The sequence below is a fragment of the Abrus precatorius genome, unplaced genomic scaffold (assembly GCF_003935025.1).
Source record: "Abrus precatorius isolate BTA unplaced genomic scaffold, Abrus_2018 Scaffold2, whole genome shotgun sequence".
Classification (NCBI taxonomy): domain Eukaryota; kingdom Viridiplantae; phylum Streptophyta; class Magnoliopsida; order Fabales; family Fabaceae; genus Abrus; species Abrus precatorius.
In genome coordinates this window covers 33,906,848-33,924,404 of record NW_020874362.1, presented here as the reverse complement: position 1 = coordinate 33,924,404, position 17,557 = coordinate 33,906,848, and the positions used below count along the sequence as shown (strand labels likewise).

The 17,557-nt window shown below is 28.4% G+C and overlaps 1 protein-coding gene across 1 annotated transcript; it reads right to left on the bottom strand.

Annotated features, from left to right (window-relative positions):
- Positions 1 to 12,400: 12,400 nt before the first annotated feature.
- On the bottom strand, positions 12,401 to 13,357 carry LOC113858693 (VQ motif-containing protein 4-like). The gene is made up of 2 exons (XM_027491424.1): positions 13,237 to 13,357; positions 12,401 to 13,192 (listed from the first exon to the last, which is right to left on the bottom strand). Exon 2 carries the CDS (start codon positions 13,151 to 13,153, stop codon positions 12,413 to 12,415), a length of 741 nt encoding a protein of 246 aa, XP_027347225.1. The 5' UTR covers positions 13,154 to 13,192; positions 13,237 to 13,357; the 3' UTR covers positions 12,401 to 12,412.
- Between the last annotated feature and the right edge of the window lie 4,200 nt (positions 13,358 to 17,557).

The following is a 17,557-nucleotide window of genomic DNA, read 5'->3' as shown; positions in this document are numbered from 1 at the left end:
ATATTTTTTAATTTTTTTATATTTAAATTTTTATTTATTTTAATCTTGTATCTCTTATATTCAAATAATTAAATTAAAATATTTAAATACTTAAAAATAATTTTTCTGAGATAATATTTTTAAAAATTTTATTTAAAAACGTTTTATTTCTTTTTTATAAATACACTTGCTCCTAAATAATTGTATCGGTAACAAGTTTTCAGATGTACCTGGATTCCCTTGTAAACCCAAACATCACCGATAACAATTTTCTGAAAGGCTTGGAGGCACTATTCACCCTGCACAAAATAGTTTCCATAACTGCATTAAATTGTCAATGACAATATTTTAAAACTCATATATGGATAAATATGCTACAAATTTCATATCAGAATAATTATATAACTAAAATTTTATATTTAAATTAATAATTCTTTTAAAAACATTGATAATAACAAAAATAATAAATTTGAATCTCACATCTTACAAGTAAAAAAATAATAAATTTTATTAATTAAATAGAGAAATGAGCATAAAAAAATTAATTAGAGAGAGAGAATTACTAAATTTATCTGAAAAGTATTTTAAAAAAATTGATGAATGTTCACTTACTTCAGACCTGTAATAGCAATTCCCTCAAATACAATAGAAAAAGGTTGCGTGTAAGAAACAAATTCACAAAAGATAAATCAGTAGCCAGGTATCTCTAATAACTAGTACTTGAACCTCCTATACTGCAAGTTTTCTCTACACCCGTCATAATTGGTACACAAACACAGTCTGCACATTCAGACCCTACAGTTTTTAAGAAGATATTTTATTCTTACACTATATTTCTATAAATTTTTCATACAGCTCATTTATTTTTAATTTTTATCATCGTATTATTCGTTCAAATCTCCGTGATTATCCTGCCAAGAGACATTTCACACCTGAAAGAACGACCAGCAGCATAATTCTGCAAGAGTAATGATATTTTCATAATCTTTGTAGGGCAGAGAAAAAAAATAGGAAGTTAAAAAAGAAGGAAGAAGATCCTCTCCAACTAAGGTTTTGGATTTGGTCCAGTAATTATATCCGGTAAATATACCCATTGCTCATCTGATTATTACACAAACACTTAAGAAAAAGAGAATCAAATTTATGGTAAAGATTTTGGCTGTGGAGGAAGGCTGACAAGAGGCAAGATATAATCTAACGTAGAAAACTTAAATGAAGTATAACAGTTGTTATTATTAACAATCAATATATACTGACATTAAAAGAAGTCGAGCTAAAACTTTAATTTTAATTAAAGAATAACAACGATAGTGTTTATGATACGTACCGAGTCTTGAAGATATTGCACTTAAAATTTATCTCGATTCAAATTGGTGTGAATAAAATGAAAGAAAAAGTTAGTGTAAAAATATTACCATTGATTATGCACTCAGTTACCTGCAGTCCTAAGTACTCGATCTCATATCAAATGCATGCATGTTCCCAGCTAAGTTCCTTTAGCATTCAAAAGAGGTTGCGTGATTACTAAACTGGCCAGCTTGACAGTGCAAATGTTCCACCAAGACCATGATCTTAATTTAATTGCTTCAATGATTTCGTCATTATGCAGCGTCTGTGACTTGAAAATAGCATGACTTCGTTCTAGCCAAATTTTACTTAAAAAACTTATAAGGCCAGTTACATTTCTCACTATCTTCAAACAACTTATTTGTGCTACGAAAATGTATAGATAAAATAACCTAATTTTTATTATTAAAAAAAACTAATTTTGATTTTATTTTTTCCTTTATTGATTGGCGGAGATCGAGTCACGTGTTCTGGGTATTGCCACTTCCTCAGCTGTGCCTTGGTTGGAGTTTATACACAAACATATGAATGTATTAAAATTATATTTATATAAAAAATTAAATTTAAAAGAAGTTATTTGAAACGATTAAATTATCACCTACAATTCTCCATCCTATTCCTACGCCATGCATGCAGCTTGTTTCCGCATCATGTGCACAGTTACTTGAAAACTCTTTTGCACGAGCATCACAAAAGTGTACTCTTTATGGAAATGGTTTTTTAACAATAGGGTAAAGGCTACCCACGGTGTCTCTATTTTAAAAGAAATCATGTGAAATATATAGAGGAAAAAAGGTGTATAAATAAATGTAATAATGTATAAATATACTAAATAGATCACATAATTCCATATATATGGTAGGCTGAGCTCATCTCCCAATCAAATTCATAGCACCAAAGGCTTGTTCTCTGGGGTCTAATCCAAGTAGCAACAGGAGCTATAATGAATGACATGTTCATTCCCCAAGGAAAAACCTCATAACTTGTTTGTTTCGAAGTTACAAAGTCCGTTTTGGAAATTTGGAAAGACAAAAATCATCTATGAAACTTTCGTTGAACACTCTCGTAATTCAAGATTCTGATATGTAACTCCGTTTGAAATCATATCTAAATAAACTCTTAATCTTTTGCCCAAAATGCCAAATTGGTGACAACTGATAAAATTTAGTTACAAATTTTTTAGATATTTTAAATACAAGTATTTTTTATTGACGTTATACTTTATTTGTAATTTAAAAATAATTAGCATTATAACTGCATAAAAATAATTAAGTGTGCATTGTTTTCTATATATTTTTACATTATTTTTAATTAAAATTTTAATTTAATAATTAAAAAAACTTTAAGCATAAATTTTATCCTCCGAAAAATGGAAACTGAGACATAAAATAAAGCAAGTGAAGGAAGGTAGCGAAAGGTGAGGCACGTGAGACGTGTGTCGTTTTCTATTATCCATATTTTAAATTCATTGTCAAAACTTGCGGCTACTTCCACAGGAGAGTTTAGTAACACACACAGGAAATTGGATATTTTTCAAGTTGAGACTTGAGAGTTGTTCATAGAGAAAATATGGATAACCTATATTTTTCAGTCTTCTATTTTGAAAAAAGTACATATATCATGGCACACCTTGATCTTATATAGATCAGTTCTGTTATTATTGAACATTTAAAATTTGATATAAGATACAACTATTTTTATGTAACTTTTATTTTTTATATACATAAAAAAAAACCTTTTAATTGATGTTTTCTTGTGATGAAAACGTTTTCCTATATAGATTCCTCCTTGATTGTTATGCTAACGCTTAAAAAATTGAATCTGACAAGCAGGATTCTGATTATTATTTCAAGGTAAGTCTAGTGACTACTTAGTACTTAAATCATTCACGAAAAAAAGGAAAAGAGTTTATTCCTTGCATCTATCGTACATTAAGTTATGTTTTGTCCCTTTCCTTAATTTTGGTCCATGCCGTGCATCTGAAAAGTGGAAAAACTTCTGCATTGGCGGCAGATAAAGACTAACCAAGTGGGCAACTAAGCCAACTAGTTTTCAAAGTCATCGTCAGCATCAATCCAAACTAAATTTGCATTGTACCTTTCAAACTATTGGTGCCAACTTGTTATTGTCTTCATGTGGAGTTGAAGTACCACTATTAATTACATTATACATTTTATTCGTCGATCTGAATACAACTTCAAACTCGTATACATAGATTATTAAGCCATCACAGACACTACCCATCACTTTGTTTAAGAAAAATATTATATTTAAACCTATCTTGTCCGTTCAAACCCCAATTTCAAATTATGAACGCAATCGGACTAATGCCAAACTCCAATGCTCAATGTCAACTAGTAGTGCTCACTCAGATCATGCCAAACCCTTCAATTTTTTATAAACGCTTACTCGGAAACAGACGTATCAGTCGATTTTTTTTTTAAAAAACGTGAGACTGCAGTGCAGTGTTAAGATATTTCATAGAATAAACTTTGATAATTTCATAATGTAACATATATGTGTATATATTTTGTCACGATGATAATTATTTTCTTCATCAATAATTATAAATGCTCTTTTTTTTTTCAATAAAACAAGCACATTCTGAAGAACAAATGACAGAGAACACATTCAGAAAAATATTTCATTCATTTTAAAACTATGACACAGTAGTAGGCTTTATATAGCTAAAAAAGTTCCATATTTAGTGACTTTCTGATTCAACTAAAAATAATTAACAACAATAACTATTTTAATAACAACAAATTTATCTAATCTCTAATTTAAATTATTACACGGTATTCTTCCTTAATTCAACTTCTTTAGAAAGATAACGTACATTTACTTTCTCAATTTTTCAATCCAGTGCTTCTCTAGTGACTTTATCAAAGCATCAACTACTAGCTCATTTGTATGAAAATAAACCATTTCAAGTTTTTCTTTATTAATTTGATCACTTAGAAAGTGAAATCAGGTTTTTATATGTTTACTCCTACCATGAGATAAAGATTTTATGGCCAAATCTATGACTGACTTATTATTTAATAGCAATTTCATAGGATTGTCTTTTAGAACAAATTCGGGTCAAATTTCTTGGCATGCAACAAAGGGACTAGCTATATATATAACATCCTCTCATGGTAACAATGCATGGTTGACTTATTATCTGATAGCAATTTCATAGGATTATCATTTAGAACAAACTCGAGTCAAATTACTTGGCATGCAACAATGGGACTAGCTATATATTTAACATCCTCTCATGGTAACAATGTAACTATAAGTTACATTTTAAAATATCATGAGATTGGAAACTTAAACAAGTACCATGTGTTGATTTTCCTTTCATCTACATCTCAACTTCAATCTAAGTCAGAAAATTCTTATAATTTGTTTATGTTCTAATTTGATTCAAAAGAAAACAAAACACCGTGTCTAACTTAGATATCTCAATATCCTTTTAGCTACTAGTAAGTGTGACTTTCTTGGATCATTAAAAAAATTAGCTAACAATTTCAATAGAATAGCATAAATCATGTCTACTATTGCAAATAAACCTCAGACTTCCAACAATATGCTTGAATAAAGTGTCATCAATAGTCTCGTCCTCATCATTTTTCTTGAGCTTAACTTTTACTTAAACTAAAGTTGCAATAGTATTACAACCTTCTTTTTGAACTTTCTAAGTACCTATTTTCCATACTTATTCTGATACATTAGAATTTCTTTAGAAGTTTTCACAAACTTCAAACCGAAAACGTATGACAACTCGTCAAGGTTTGTCATCTTAAGTTATGAGATCAACTTTAATTTAAGTCCCTCAATCTCTCTCATGTTGTTGCCAAGGTTGTTGCATAAAACCTTTGGCTACCAACCTACCTTTATGCTTAGCAGTGAATCCATTTAGATTCAATTTCAACTTGTACATCTATTTAACCTTAATTGGTTATTAAGAGACAATTTAGTTAATTTTTGTCTGATTTTTCTCAATTGACTTTATTTCTTCTATCATGAATACTTTCCAAACTTGTGAGGCAATTACTTCTTTAAAATGAATTGTTCAACATAAGTTAAAAGTGCAAAATGTACAAGATCACTTTTTATAGTTATTACTTTATTAGAATAAATTTCAAAATTGGCATATATAGGTGGATGATGTTTTTGTCTTTGTGGTCTTTGAACCTACAATTCATTCTCATATGTTGTTAGTTCTTCCTCTCCATTATTCTAATCAACATGTATTATTGTAAAACTTACTCATTTGATGTTGTCCAAGTCACTGGTTCAATCCCAAGCTTAATCTTCATAATAATAATATTACTCATGCAAATCTTTTGTTTAGCTAGATTATACAATCTATAGACACCCGTGGAATGATATCTTACCAAAACCATTAGTTCACTTTTATCTTGAAGTTTTCTTCTCCTTTCGTCATATATGTGTGTGTAGCACAGAGAACCAATCTTGAAATGACTCAAAAATGGCAACCTTCCAATCCAAATTGTTTCAAGCACTTTACTCTTCAATCTTTTGGTTGGACATCTATTTAGAATACAAACAACTATAGAAAGTGTCTCACCCCAAAATAAATGTGGTAGTCTTTTATGTTTTATCATACTCTTGGTTATATTAAGCACAGTTCTATTCTTTCTCTCAGCAAAATTATTGTGTTGAGGAATATAAGGGATTGTTACTTCATGTTGAATTTCATATTACGCACAACTCCAAACCCTTAAGATGTAAACTCTCCTCCACCATTTGTTCTTAATACTTAGATGAGATACAATAACATTATTCTACTATATTCTTTAACAAATTAGATGAAGTATTTATTTCCACCTAACATGGACACTTCAAAGGGTCTACACATCAAGATGAACATGTAGATCAATAGCTCTCATGGGAAGGTGAGACTTGAATGGCTTTTTGAAATGTTTTCCAATCAAACATATTTCACATAACTTTTCTGGTATGGTGACGAGAGGCAATCCACCAATCAAACCTTTAGAAGTCAATTGCTTCAAGCTCTTGAAATTCAAATGCCCAAACCTCTAATGCCACAATCATGCTTCATTATCAAAGAGATCTCATTCTTTGAAATAGGAGTCTTTAAGATCAATCTTTGACCAAGGTTATACAATTCAAGGCACTAATGATGCATAATCACAGAGAAGCTTTTCTTAACTAGTTAGTTAACACTCAATAAATTACACTTCATACTTGGCACAAACAAAACATTCTCAATCAATGTTGTTCTTCCATCTTTGCTTTTGATTAAGATATGGACAATACATTTTTTTGTCACCGTTTTGTTATCTATAAATCTAACTTTACTCTTTTTGCTTGATCAAAATCAGTCAACTATTCCTTATAGCTAGTCATGTGATTCAAGTACCCAGTGTCATTATACAAACTCTTGGACTTTATAACATCATCATTAGTAGTCACCAATAAAATAATTGGATCTAAATCAAAATCATCCTAAATCTTGCTTACTTCATCATCACTCTTGTTTTCATTTTTTTCCTTTCTCATGCTAATAATCAACAACAAAATTACCTTACTTTTGAGAGTTAAAACACTATATTTTGTGCTTTTATCAATTTATTTTCTTTATTTTTGTTGTTTTTATTAAGGTTGTTTCCACATTTGTTACACGAATTTTCAAGTTATTCTTATCAAAGAAGGCACATTCTTTATTTAATTTTCTCTTGTCTTTTTGTTTATTAAATTTCCTTAAATTAGAATTATCTTTTTTAATAATTTGAGCCTGCAATGTTTCATTTGTAGGTTTCTCATCAAGTTGTAGCTCATGAGCCTCTATAGAGTTTTGTAACTCATCAATCTTAATTTTCTTTACATTTCTTGATTCTTCAATTGAAGAGTGCATATGGTCTTTTTTGTTATGAGTTAATCAATGAATTATTTTTCATGACTCTTTATTTGATTTGATGAGACTCAACACTCAAGTAAAATAACTTGTCACATTGATTATTCATATGACGCAATTCATATTTTCTTCTTAATGAATGGAGTTTCACTTCTTTTTTTAATCTTTTCACTACTAGTATAACATTTTCTTAAAATATCTTACCTCCTAGGATGTTACAACAATATTCTCAAAATTACCTCAACATCCACACATTAGTGAATAAAAAATAGAGCATTACAATCTTTTTTTCTTTACTTTCTTAAAGGCTTTTTTCTTTACTCATTCACCAAAATGTCTAGAATATCTTGAAATTTAAACAAGACTTTCAACTGCATGTACCATTTTTTCTAATTCTTGCTGTGAAGAACTAGCAAATTTAACGAAAAATCATCATTTGCGTTTGTTATTGTTGCAGTCACACCGATACCCAACTTTTTAGATTCATCAAAGTCCCTAATCACATAAGCTCTAAACACCACTATGATAAAAATAATCACCTTCTAAAAAACAAATAATATGAGAAGATACACAAAAAGTAATTCATTCGTCTAAAAACTTTCGCTCAATATTAGCTTCTATATCTTAAAAAAAGAGTTTCATGTTCAATGATTATCTAAATTAACTAAAAATTACTGACAACAATAATTATTTTAATAATAACCAATTTAGCTAACTCCTAATTTAAATTATTGAACATTGAATAGTCAAACGATTGGTTAAGTTTAAAAAAAATATATGGTGATTTTACACACAAAAATATACGTAAATCACAATCATTCTTTTAAGTCCATTGATATTGATGGAGGCAACAACGTATATGGGAAAGACATATATAAACGTAAGCTCATTGATTTTGATTAATTATACTAATGCGTTCGCGTTCGCTGACTTCCCCCTCTTGAGTATGTGCGATTGGTTTATATAATATATATTTTTATTTAATATCTTCAACTGGAAATATATATATATATATATATATATATATATATATATATATATATATATAATATTATATTCATCCCATCCATTAATTTTTCTGAATATCAACCATAAAGTTCTCTTTCTTTCTTCTTTAGACTAAACATCTCTATCATATGCCCCTTAGTTCCTCACCCCAAAAAAACACACACACCTTAGTCCTCTTTTAGACAATATTCCTCTAGTTGACTATCAAACTATTTATACTAATCTTGTCTAATAATTAATTATCTTACCAGTGATTACCATTCCATCCATTTTTATGATGAATTTATTAAAATTTAATAATTATATAAAAATAAAGACAAAAGTAAACGATAATAATTAATTTCTTTCAAACTTTCAAGAAAACATATAAATAAAAGTAAATTTTCTGCTACAACTTTATATATAAAAAAATGGAAATAATATCTATTATCACAGTTCATACTACTCTTCTTCCATTTTATGTATCTATTTTCAACGATACCACATAGATTAAAAAATAATAATTCATATTCTCATATGTTAAGTTATTTTTTATTTTTCAACATGGCTTTCGCTATCATTTCTTATTTATTTATAAATGTACAAAATGTTTAAAATTATATTCAAAATAAAATATATAAATAAAAAATAATAACTAAAACCAAATATCTTAGACTTTTAAAGCACAAACAAATAAGAAAATTTGTATTTATGACTTTTTTTAATGTTTACTTAATATTTGTCGAACACAAAAAGTGATATATGTAGCTTTAACTCAATTTTCAGCGAAAAGAAAAATCGTGGGTTTTATAGAAAGAAGTAAAAAAAAAATTATTAGAAATGAAATATTTGTTATTTACAAAATATTCAATATTTATTATTTAAGTAATTTAAATTATTTTAATAAAGTGTATTTAATATATATTCTCTGGATGCCCAAGGATACGTAATAGAGAATCTTACAATTTATTACTCATCCCAATTTCCTTTTGTTATCTAATTTTGAAAGAAAACTTTGTTCTCTTTTATTTACCCATTTAAAAGTTTATGCAGCATCGATTACCCCATTTATTTTTATTTGTGTATTTTAAAAAAATGTTATTTATTCATTCATGTAGAGATTTAAGACAATATTAATAATTTTAAAATTATATTTTGTTGTTACTTAATTATTTTTTTAGTGCCTTAATTTAAATTACATGTAATTATGGTTTTTTAAGTTTGTTTATCTAATGAAGTTTTTGTGTTTAAAATTAAGTGAATTCGGTCCCTTCATCAATTTTTTTCTACCTCAGTTCTTCAAATTCTATTTTCTATTCAGTTATTTTAGAAGTTAAGACGGATTTGAAATATGCTATAACTTAAATATATCAGAAATAAAATTTTAATTAAAAAAATTGATATTATTTGAAGGATTTTACAAGATGTAGGATTATAGTTTTAAAAGGAAAGCTTTTTATTTATTTGTTTATTTAAGTGGATTTTAATGTTTTGTTTGGTGAATTCTTAGTAAAAGGTTTAATACAATTCAACTCATTTAATTTATGAAAATTTTAAAGTAAAAATAATTTTAGGTAGAAAAATAGATTAAATAACTATAATTTTTTTTAACTTTAATAGTAAATTTTTTTATAAAAAATAATCAAATTATAATGAGGTAAGTTACATATATTCTTACACTGTCAATAATTTTATATAAAATATATTTTTATTGATTTAACTATTAAATTATAACTACATGTTATCTCAATTATCCGTGACAAAATTTGTTGAAATATAATAATGCAATTAAAAACATTTATTTTCATGTATTTTAAATGCGTATATCATTTTAAAATTTGATATTTAAAAAGAAATTATTAAATAATTTTAGATTATTCTAAAATTTTGTAGTCGATTAAAATTTTTATTCTAATAATTAATTAAATTTCTCAATTAAAAAATTATGTAAAAATAGATATAATTTACAGTAGTAACGTGCATATCCCAACTCCTCTTTTTCTGTAATGCAAATCTCCACATTTTAATGCTCCCCCTTTATAAGAAAAAAACTCAAAACTTTTCGTAAGTTGATTAAATACTTCTTTTGTACTACAAATAAGGATCATTCTAGGGTGTTATACACGTTTAAAGATTAGTTTGAAGAGGTTAATCTATGGGTTTGATGGAAAATCAATCAAATTGTTAGCTCAGATAATTGAATACATATTCGATTGGAAAGGACAGTGCATTAGCCACCAATAATAATAAAACAAATGTCGGTTAAGGAAAACTAAAAAAAAGAAACTTACGGACAGGTACTTGTGGCTCCTAGGAATTCAAAGGTATGGGTGATACAGTCAAAGATGCCAAGCTTGAATTTTCTTCATCATAAAATAAGATCTATAGACTTTGAAAGGGTTATTATCTAACAATGCTTCAAATGAAAACATGCCACATGAGAGATGTCGTCTTATATCCTTCTCAAAAATGATAACGAAAGGGAAAAGTATGGAAGATGGGGTTGATAATGGGATAGCAAAACGCCACAAGTGTTTCAGAGAGCACATGTTAAGTTTCAAATTCCCAATAAATGCACCACCAACCAAGACTTGCAAAGTCCTCCAAAATTATAACAAGCCCACACAACCAAACAAACAAACACACAAGAGGTCATCTCAACACCATGTTTTCTGCCTTTCTCACTTCCATCACTACCTCCCATCTTTTCTTTCCTTTCATCATCACAAGTCCCACTTCCTCCTCTCCCTTCACTTTCCATGTCCCCATTCACAACACTTGTGGACTCCTTCCAGTCAAAAAGGATAATTAAAATACTCAATATCACAAAGAGGAACCATCTTTGCATCATTGCTTTTTACGCTTCTTCAAACTTTCAATCCAAGACCCTCACTCAAAAGAATCGGGCCCTACTTCAAAGCAAAATCAAAATAAAATACAACACTTCTCTGTCTCTCACACTTGGTACCTTCTCTCCAACCTAAACTCACTAATAAGCTAGTTTGACTTCTGCTCCTTACACAACGCTGCCCCAATTTCAAGGTTCGTGAAAAGGATGTCAATTATCACATTAAAAATAAACATTTTCTTTTTATTTTTTTATGAAAATTCTGAGACCTTTTTATATACATATATTCTTTTTAACATGTTATTTGTACAGAATTCAATCGTTTATTGAAATAAAATTTTAATTTTAATTATAGATTAACACCAAATAACATTACTTGTATATCAAATATTTTTTGTGATAAAAGGAGGAAAAGTGTAACAACACACATGGTAAGGGTGAATATTATTTTCAACGTTTGCCAAGGAAACACAAGTTGTGGATCTACCATGTCCATGTCGCTGGGGTCTGCGGTGCTTTGGGAAGAGAGGCACAAAGTACGCAGTATAAAACCGGTGGATGCGTTCTACGCAAGCACATAGAATGCCTCAATGCCTGCATCTCTCGTTGGCACCTTCCCCTCACTCGGAAAGACAACAAAAAGGGTCAAGATTCCTTACCCATTCGTCTACTCTTTCTTTGACAGCTAACCCAACACTGCTTTTGCCATTGAGAACCAACGCATTCTCTCTCTCTCTCTCTCTCTCTCACTCACACATACTAGTTTCTTCCAAGTACTGCACTTAGGTGTAGCGTTTATTATTATTATTGCCCTCAAGTGGAAGCAACTGAATTGGATCACATAATTCGAATACGGCATTCATTAATGAAAGGATTTGACAGTGGGGGAAACGGAAGTAAATCCTCTGAACTACGCAGCGACCTTGCAGGAACCGCATTTTAAAACTAAAAAATTAAAAAGGACCAAGACCAAAGTTAGAAACTTTTTCTCTCATTAAATTCACGTACATCCAAATACCCTGATCGGCATGCCTCCTAATAATAATTGACCAATTTAATAGCGCGGTAAGTTAATTAAGATTCACATTTTCGAACCAAACTTGCTTTTTCCACAAGCTCAATAATTAGCCTTTAAAGAAACATAAAAAGAGTCAAATTTCCCTTCTTCCCTCTCCCCCTCTAATTAAAATTTCAACAAACAAAAAGAAAAAGGAAAAGGAAAAAAAATTACATACAGTCGAAGCAAGATTCTTCCATTCTCTTCATAAGCCATTACAAATTTATCTCTCTTGATGAATGCCATAAATATATTTATATGAGAATCTTACAGAAAATCTAAAGGAGGAAGGAAAGGGGAAAATTCAAGAAGAACCTGAAGAAGCTCTGGGGGAAGTTGTGGGGAAGAGAGGGAGCAAACGAGGCTCAGCATCTCTAGGAGTGGTTGCAGGTGACGGGTGCAAGAAGAAGCCCTTTTCTTTAATAGCTTTCTCTTCAGCCTCAGCGTCCAAAGGAGGGCTTCCATTCTCAACGGAACGGGATCGGTCAAAGGGGTCAGGAATGAGAGGAGTAACGGGGCTGAGAACAAGCGCGGGGAAGTCGAGGATGCTGGGAGACAACACTTCGGGTTTTCTGGGAGAGAAACCGCAAGTGTTGGTAGAAAAAACAGGTAAAAGAGGGTTGATGTTGAGGTTCTTGAGGGAGTTTCTTCGCTCGTAGAGTTTGAACCCTGATTGTTGCTGTTGCTGCTTCTTTGGGATGGTTTTCATCGGAGGGATGCTGTGACTCTTAGGCTCGGAGTTTGGTTTGGGGACGGAGGAGGCTTGTTTGGCTGTTTCGGTGGATCCGGTTAGCATTTGGACCACTTGCTTGAAGGAGGAGGTGTCGGCTTGGACGAAAGTTGTCGGGTACGGGTTTGCGGATTCGGATCTGGTTACGGGCTTTGGCGGGTATGGCGATGCTGTCACCGGGGGCAATTGTTGGGTGTGGTGGAGTCCATTGCTGCTGCTGCTGCTGCTGCTGCTGTTGTTGGAACTGTGGTGTGGTGATGGAAGAAGGGTCGCTGCGAGGTGCTCTTGGTACATTCTTGGGGATTTGGACTCCATAGTTGACTCGCTTCAGAGAAATGAAAAGAAAAGAAAAGAAACGAAACGTTGAGAGAAGAGAATATGAATATGAATATGAATATGAATAGGAATGAGATTAGAGCTTTGTTACTTTTGTTTGGTTTGGTAAGAAATGTATTCGTAGGGCCCTTCCTTTGTTCAGTCCAATCCCTACGCGCTATTTATGTTGTGTGCCACTCTGCACTGTGATCGACCACCAAGGAAACTTGTTTTAAACTCTCTCTTTTTTTTAATATATTTGTTATTTTCTTCTTTTCTTATAATTAATTATATGATTTTGTATTTGGATTCAAAAATAATAAATGCATCCATGTTTGGTAATTTCATCAAACAATTCTGTGAGATTCATTTTACACGTAAGATTATGGATTATGCTGCTGAACTTTGTAAATTGGACCACAACAGTTGCCACATTTAATTTCAAGTGTATTTTAAAAATGTGTAAAAAGAATATTTTTGTATATGCCAAGTTATTTTTTATGTTTAAATAATAAATTTTAAGGGTATCTGGTGCTAGGGTTTGGCTGATTTATTTTGACAATAATGACAATAAGATTGGTTAAATGCTGGATTGTGTATTTATTAAAAAGAAACAATGGCACACATGCATCACAACTGTATATTCTTTTCATACGTAAATGGAGACAAAAATCTTAAATGCTCATCCTCATACCAATCACTAAAAGAATTTATTGTTTCAAAATCTAATATAATATTTTTAAAATTAAATCAGATTTTTATTTACTAGACCATTTATTTTAATACATATATTATAAATCTACCTGCAAAAGTGTTTGTTTCTTTTTAAATAAATAATAATAATATTTTAAATTTGATTTCAATGACCTTAAGGTAAAAGATTATTTAATCGATTAAAATATAAAAATTTATTCATTTTGGATGAATTTTAGAATAATATTAAAATCAAAATAAGTACAAGAATATTTTCAGTTTAAATTAGGTCATTATTTTCATTTTTTATATTTATAAATTTAATTTTTATTATAAATAAATAAAATTTCATTAATTAAAGTATAACTAGAGCGTCATTTACACAAATTCTTTTAGCAACAATATATTTATTTAATAAATAACACTTATTAAATAAAAAGTCACATTTATAATAATTATAAAACACTAGAATTAAAATTTAATCTAAATTACAAATCATAAATTACAATAATGTCAATTTTTAATAAAATAAAATATATTTAGTAAAATGTACTTTGAATTAATATTTAAATGAGAATTGAATACAAATTAATATATTTGAAATTCGATCAAATTGATTTAGTTTTAAAGATGAAAATATAAAATTGAAACAAATTGTAAAATAATAATACAACTTTTATGTTAAAAATTTATCAAGTTTTCAATTTTTTTGAATTTGTTTAATAATTTATAATAGTTTGAATTTATTTTGAAAATCCTTTAAAATATTGGTTCGTTGTGAATTTTTTTAAAAATCCAATAGTCTTCTTCTCTTTAAATTGATTTACTCCACTCAACTTAAATTAATAGAGATTTGAGTGATTTGTGAGTGAAAATGGAGAATCTAAAATAACGCATAATGATAAATTTTAATGTTCTTGAGAATATAACTATAAATAGAATATTCATAATTTTTCATTACCATATTGTTAAAATATGTATTTAATTTGAAGATTAAATACTGCAAATACATTTCTTTTTACCTTATAAGGGTGCAATTAATTTTCAATGTATCTTGTAAAATTAATTAAGAAAAATGTCAATCATAATTTTTAAATTTAATTTTAAGTAATTAATAATAATGTAATTTTATTAAAAGTATTTATCATATTTTTATATTTCTAATATAACAAATTTAGGTAATAAAAGTATTTTTTAATACAGAAAATTAATTTAAAAAATTAAAGTTAATCAACTTTATTAAATGTGTAATTCTGGTAATATTTAAAATTAAACCGAATCATTTTTATATCGCTAAGTCAATAAAAAAATTGAAAACTAATTAAATTATTAAATTAAAAATCATATTTAATGTTGTAGTTTCGTTTAATTTTCAGTTTCCACAATTAAAATTGAAGCAAATTAAACTAAAACATAATTATAATATATTTATATTATTTTTTATTATATTTTATATAAAAATTATTACTTTTACTCAATTTTATCATGACATTATATATAATTCATTATTTATATTTATTTTAGACTAAGTTTTTTAATTTAATATTATTTATTTTTTATCAATAATTTGCTATTTTTATTAATTTATCAGTTTAATCGTGTGTGTGTGTATATATATATATATTCAATAAATTCAGTTCAAATTTAGAACTATTACTTATTTTAAATTTAAAATTAGATTAAAAATATAATAAGAAATAAAAATTAATTTAACAATGTGTCAATTTTTTTATACATTTATTATTCTAAAAAAAAAAACATTATGGTTTCCAAACAACTCAACCATCTTCATGATTATCGTTGACGATAATAACTCAAAAAGGGGTTCTCACAAAACTAATGATCGCATATTGCTTAATTTGGAAACTGTACATACTCCAAAAGTAATGCTCTAAAGTATAAATAATCATCACTCCCACCTGAAAAGGAAACTTTGCCAAAGAAAAAAAAAATTAATCAATCACATGTGTCTTTTAGGCAAACTAAGTGCACGCACAGTAATTTTATTCAAATCAATTGATTTACGTATTTGCTAAAAAGATAAAATTTATTAAAATAAGATAAAAACAATTTATTTTAATCAGTTATGTCAAAAAAGTTATTTTAAAAAATATAAAATCGTAAACTATTTTTATAAGTTACATAAACTTTTAAAATAAGCCCTTTGACTGAATAACATTAAAAATGTACAAAAATAAATTTTAGCTTTTGAATTTTTATATGAAAGTGCGTCCCTTTTATGAAATGTACTGCAAACACACTATAAAATTTTCAATTAAGAAATTTGTTGCTTTGAATAATCTATACTTTTCTTATAATTATTTATTTACACTCAAAAGAATACTAATGTTTTGTGAGAAGATTATTAAGTGAATTCAAATCTTTAGACAAAAAGCAATTAAAAAGGTATTAAAATAAAATCTGATAAGTTTAACTTTTAGAAAGGGACGAAATGTTACGTTTAAAATAAAAAGCTCCATCTTAAAAGGGTTGCAAAACAAAGGACATACTTGCCATGTCTAATAACAAAACAACTAGTCTTTTGTGTTAATTAAATGCGTAGTGTTCTTGTTAGGGAAACACTAGTCTTCAAGTCTCTGCTTGAATAGGATAACGTCCTTCCGTATCTTGCTGACGTTACTTGACGTAGGGAAGGTACATGCAAAAGACACTTTGATGCTGAAGTAAGGATTCGGTTCTGAGTAATAAATACTATTTTATATTGAAAAGTTCACCTATATTTGTACTTCTTATCTTCCTTTTATAGACATTGTTATGTGCTAATGAGTTTGTTGAGTGAGTCTTGGTTTTGTCCCTTTAATTAAATTAGATAATATTCTAATTATTACCCTTAATTAAATTAATTACCTTTTAATCTGATAAATGATATTCAGCTATATTAGACCGAAATGGTACTCGGTTACCTTTTCCTAGAGATAAGACTAAATAGTGCTTTATCCATTACACGTAGTTTTATATAAACCTATCATTTATAGAGAACTATAAGTTTCTCTTTCAAGGGTTTAAAAAAATTCCTTGAGTTATAAACTCTAAATAATGAAGAATTAACGACAGTTAAATTCCTCAAACTTCATTAATTTAGATAAGCTAGTGAAAAAAAAAAAACTTGAATAATTAGGTATAAACAACGGGTGTAATCAATTGAGATACGGTGAAATTTTTTATTTGTTGACGAAAGAATGGATATAACACTCTTAATTTTATAGATGCTTGTTAAACAATAATTTTCAAATTTGTTTTTAATTTTTATAAAAACTTTTGAAAATATTTTTAAAAGAAAGAGAAATTTAATTCATAATTTTTTTTATATATTTTTTATTTCTCTCTTTTTTCAATTGATAGAGTAAGGCACAAGTTTTTAGGCATAACAATATATATATGTTATTGGGTTAACACTTGAGACATTCAAGGAAATTTGTGTTGAGACAATGTCAAGGAATAGAAGTCTTATGAGGATGCTATTTGAAAAACTTTAAGCTCAAATTAACCTATTTGGCAAAGAAAAAAGTAAAAGGAATGAACTTTAACTCTTTGCTTAGAATAGAATAATGTGTATGTTCTTTGGATAAGTCATTAAGGCAGCGTTTAGTTGCGAGACAGAGACACAGAAGTACGTGTATCATGTTTGGCTAGTGTTTCGCTGGAGAGACAGAGATACAAAGGACACTGATGACACAAATTTGAAGAACA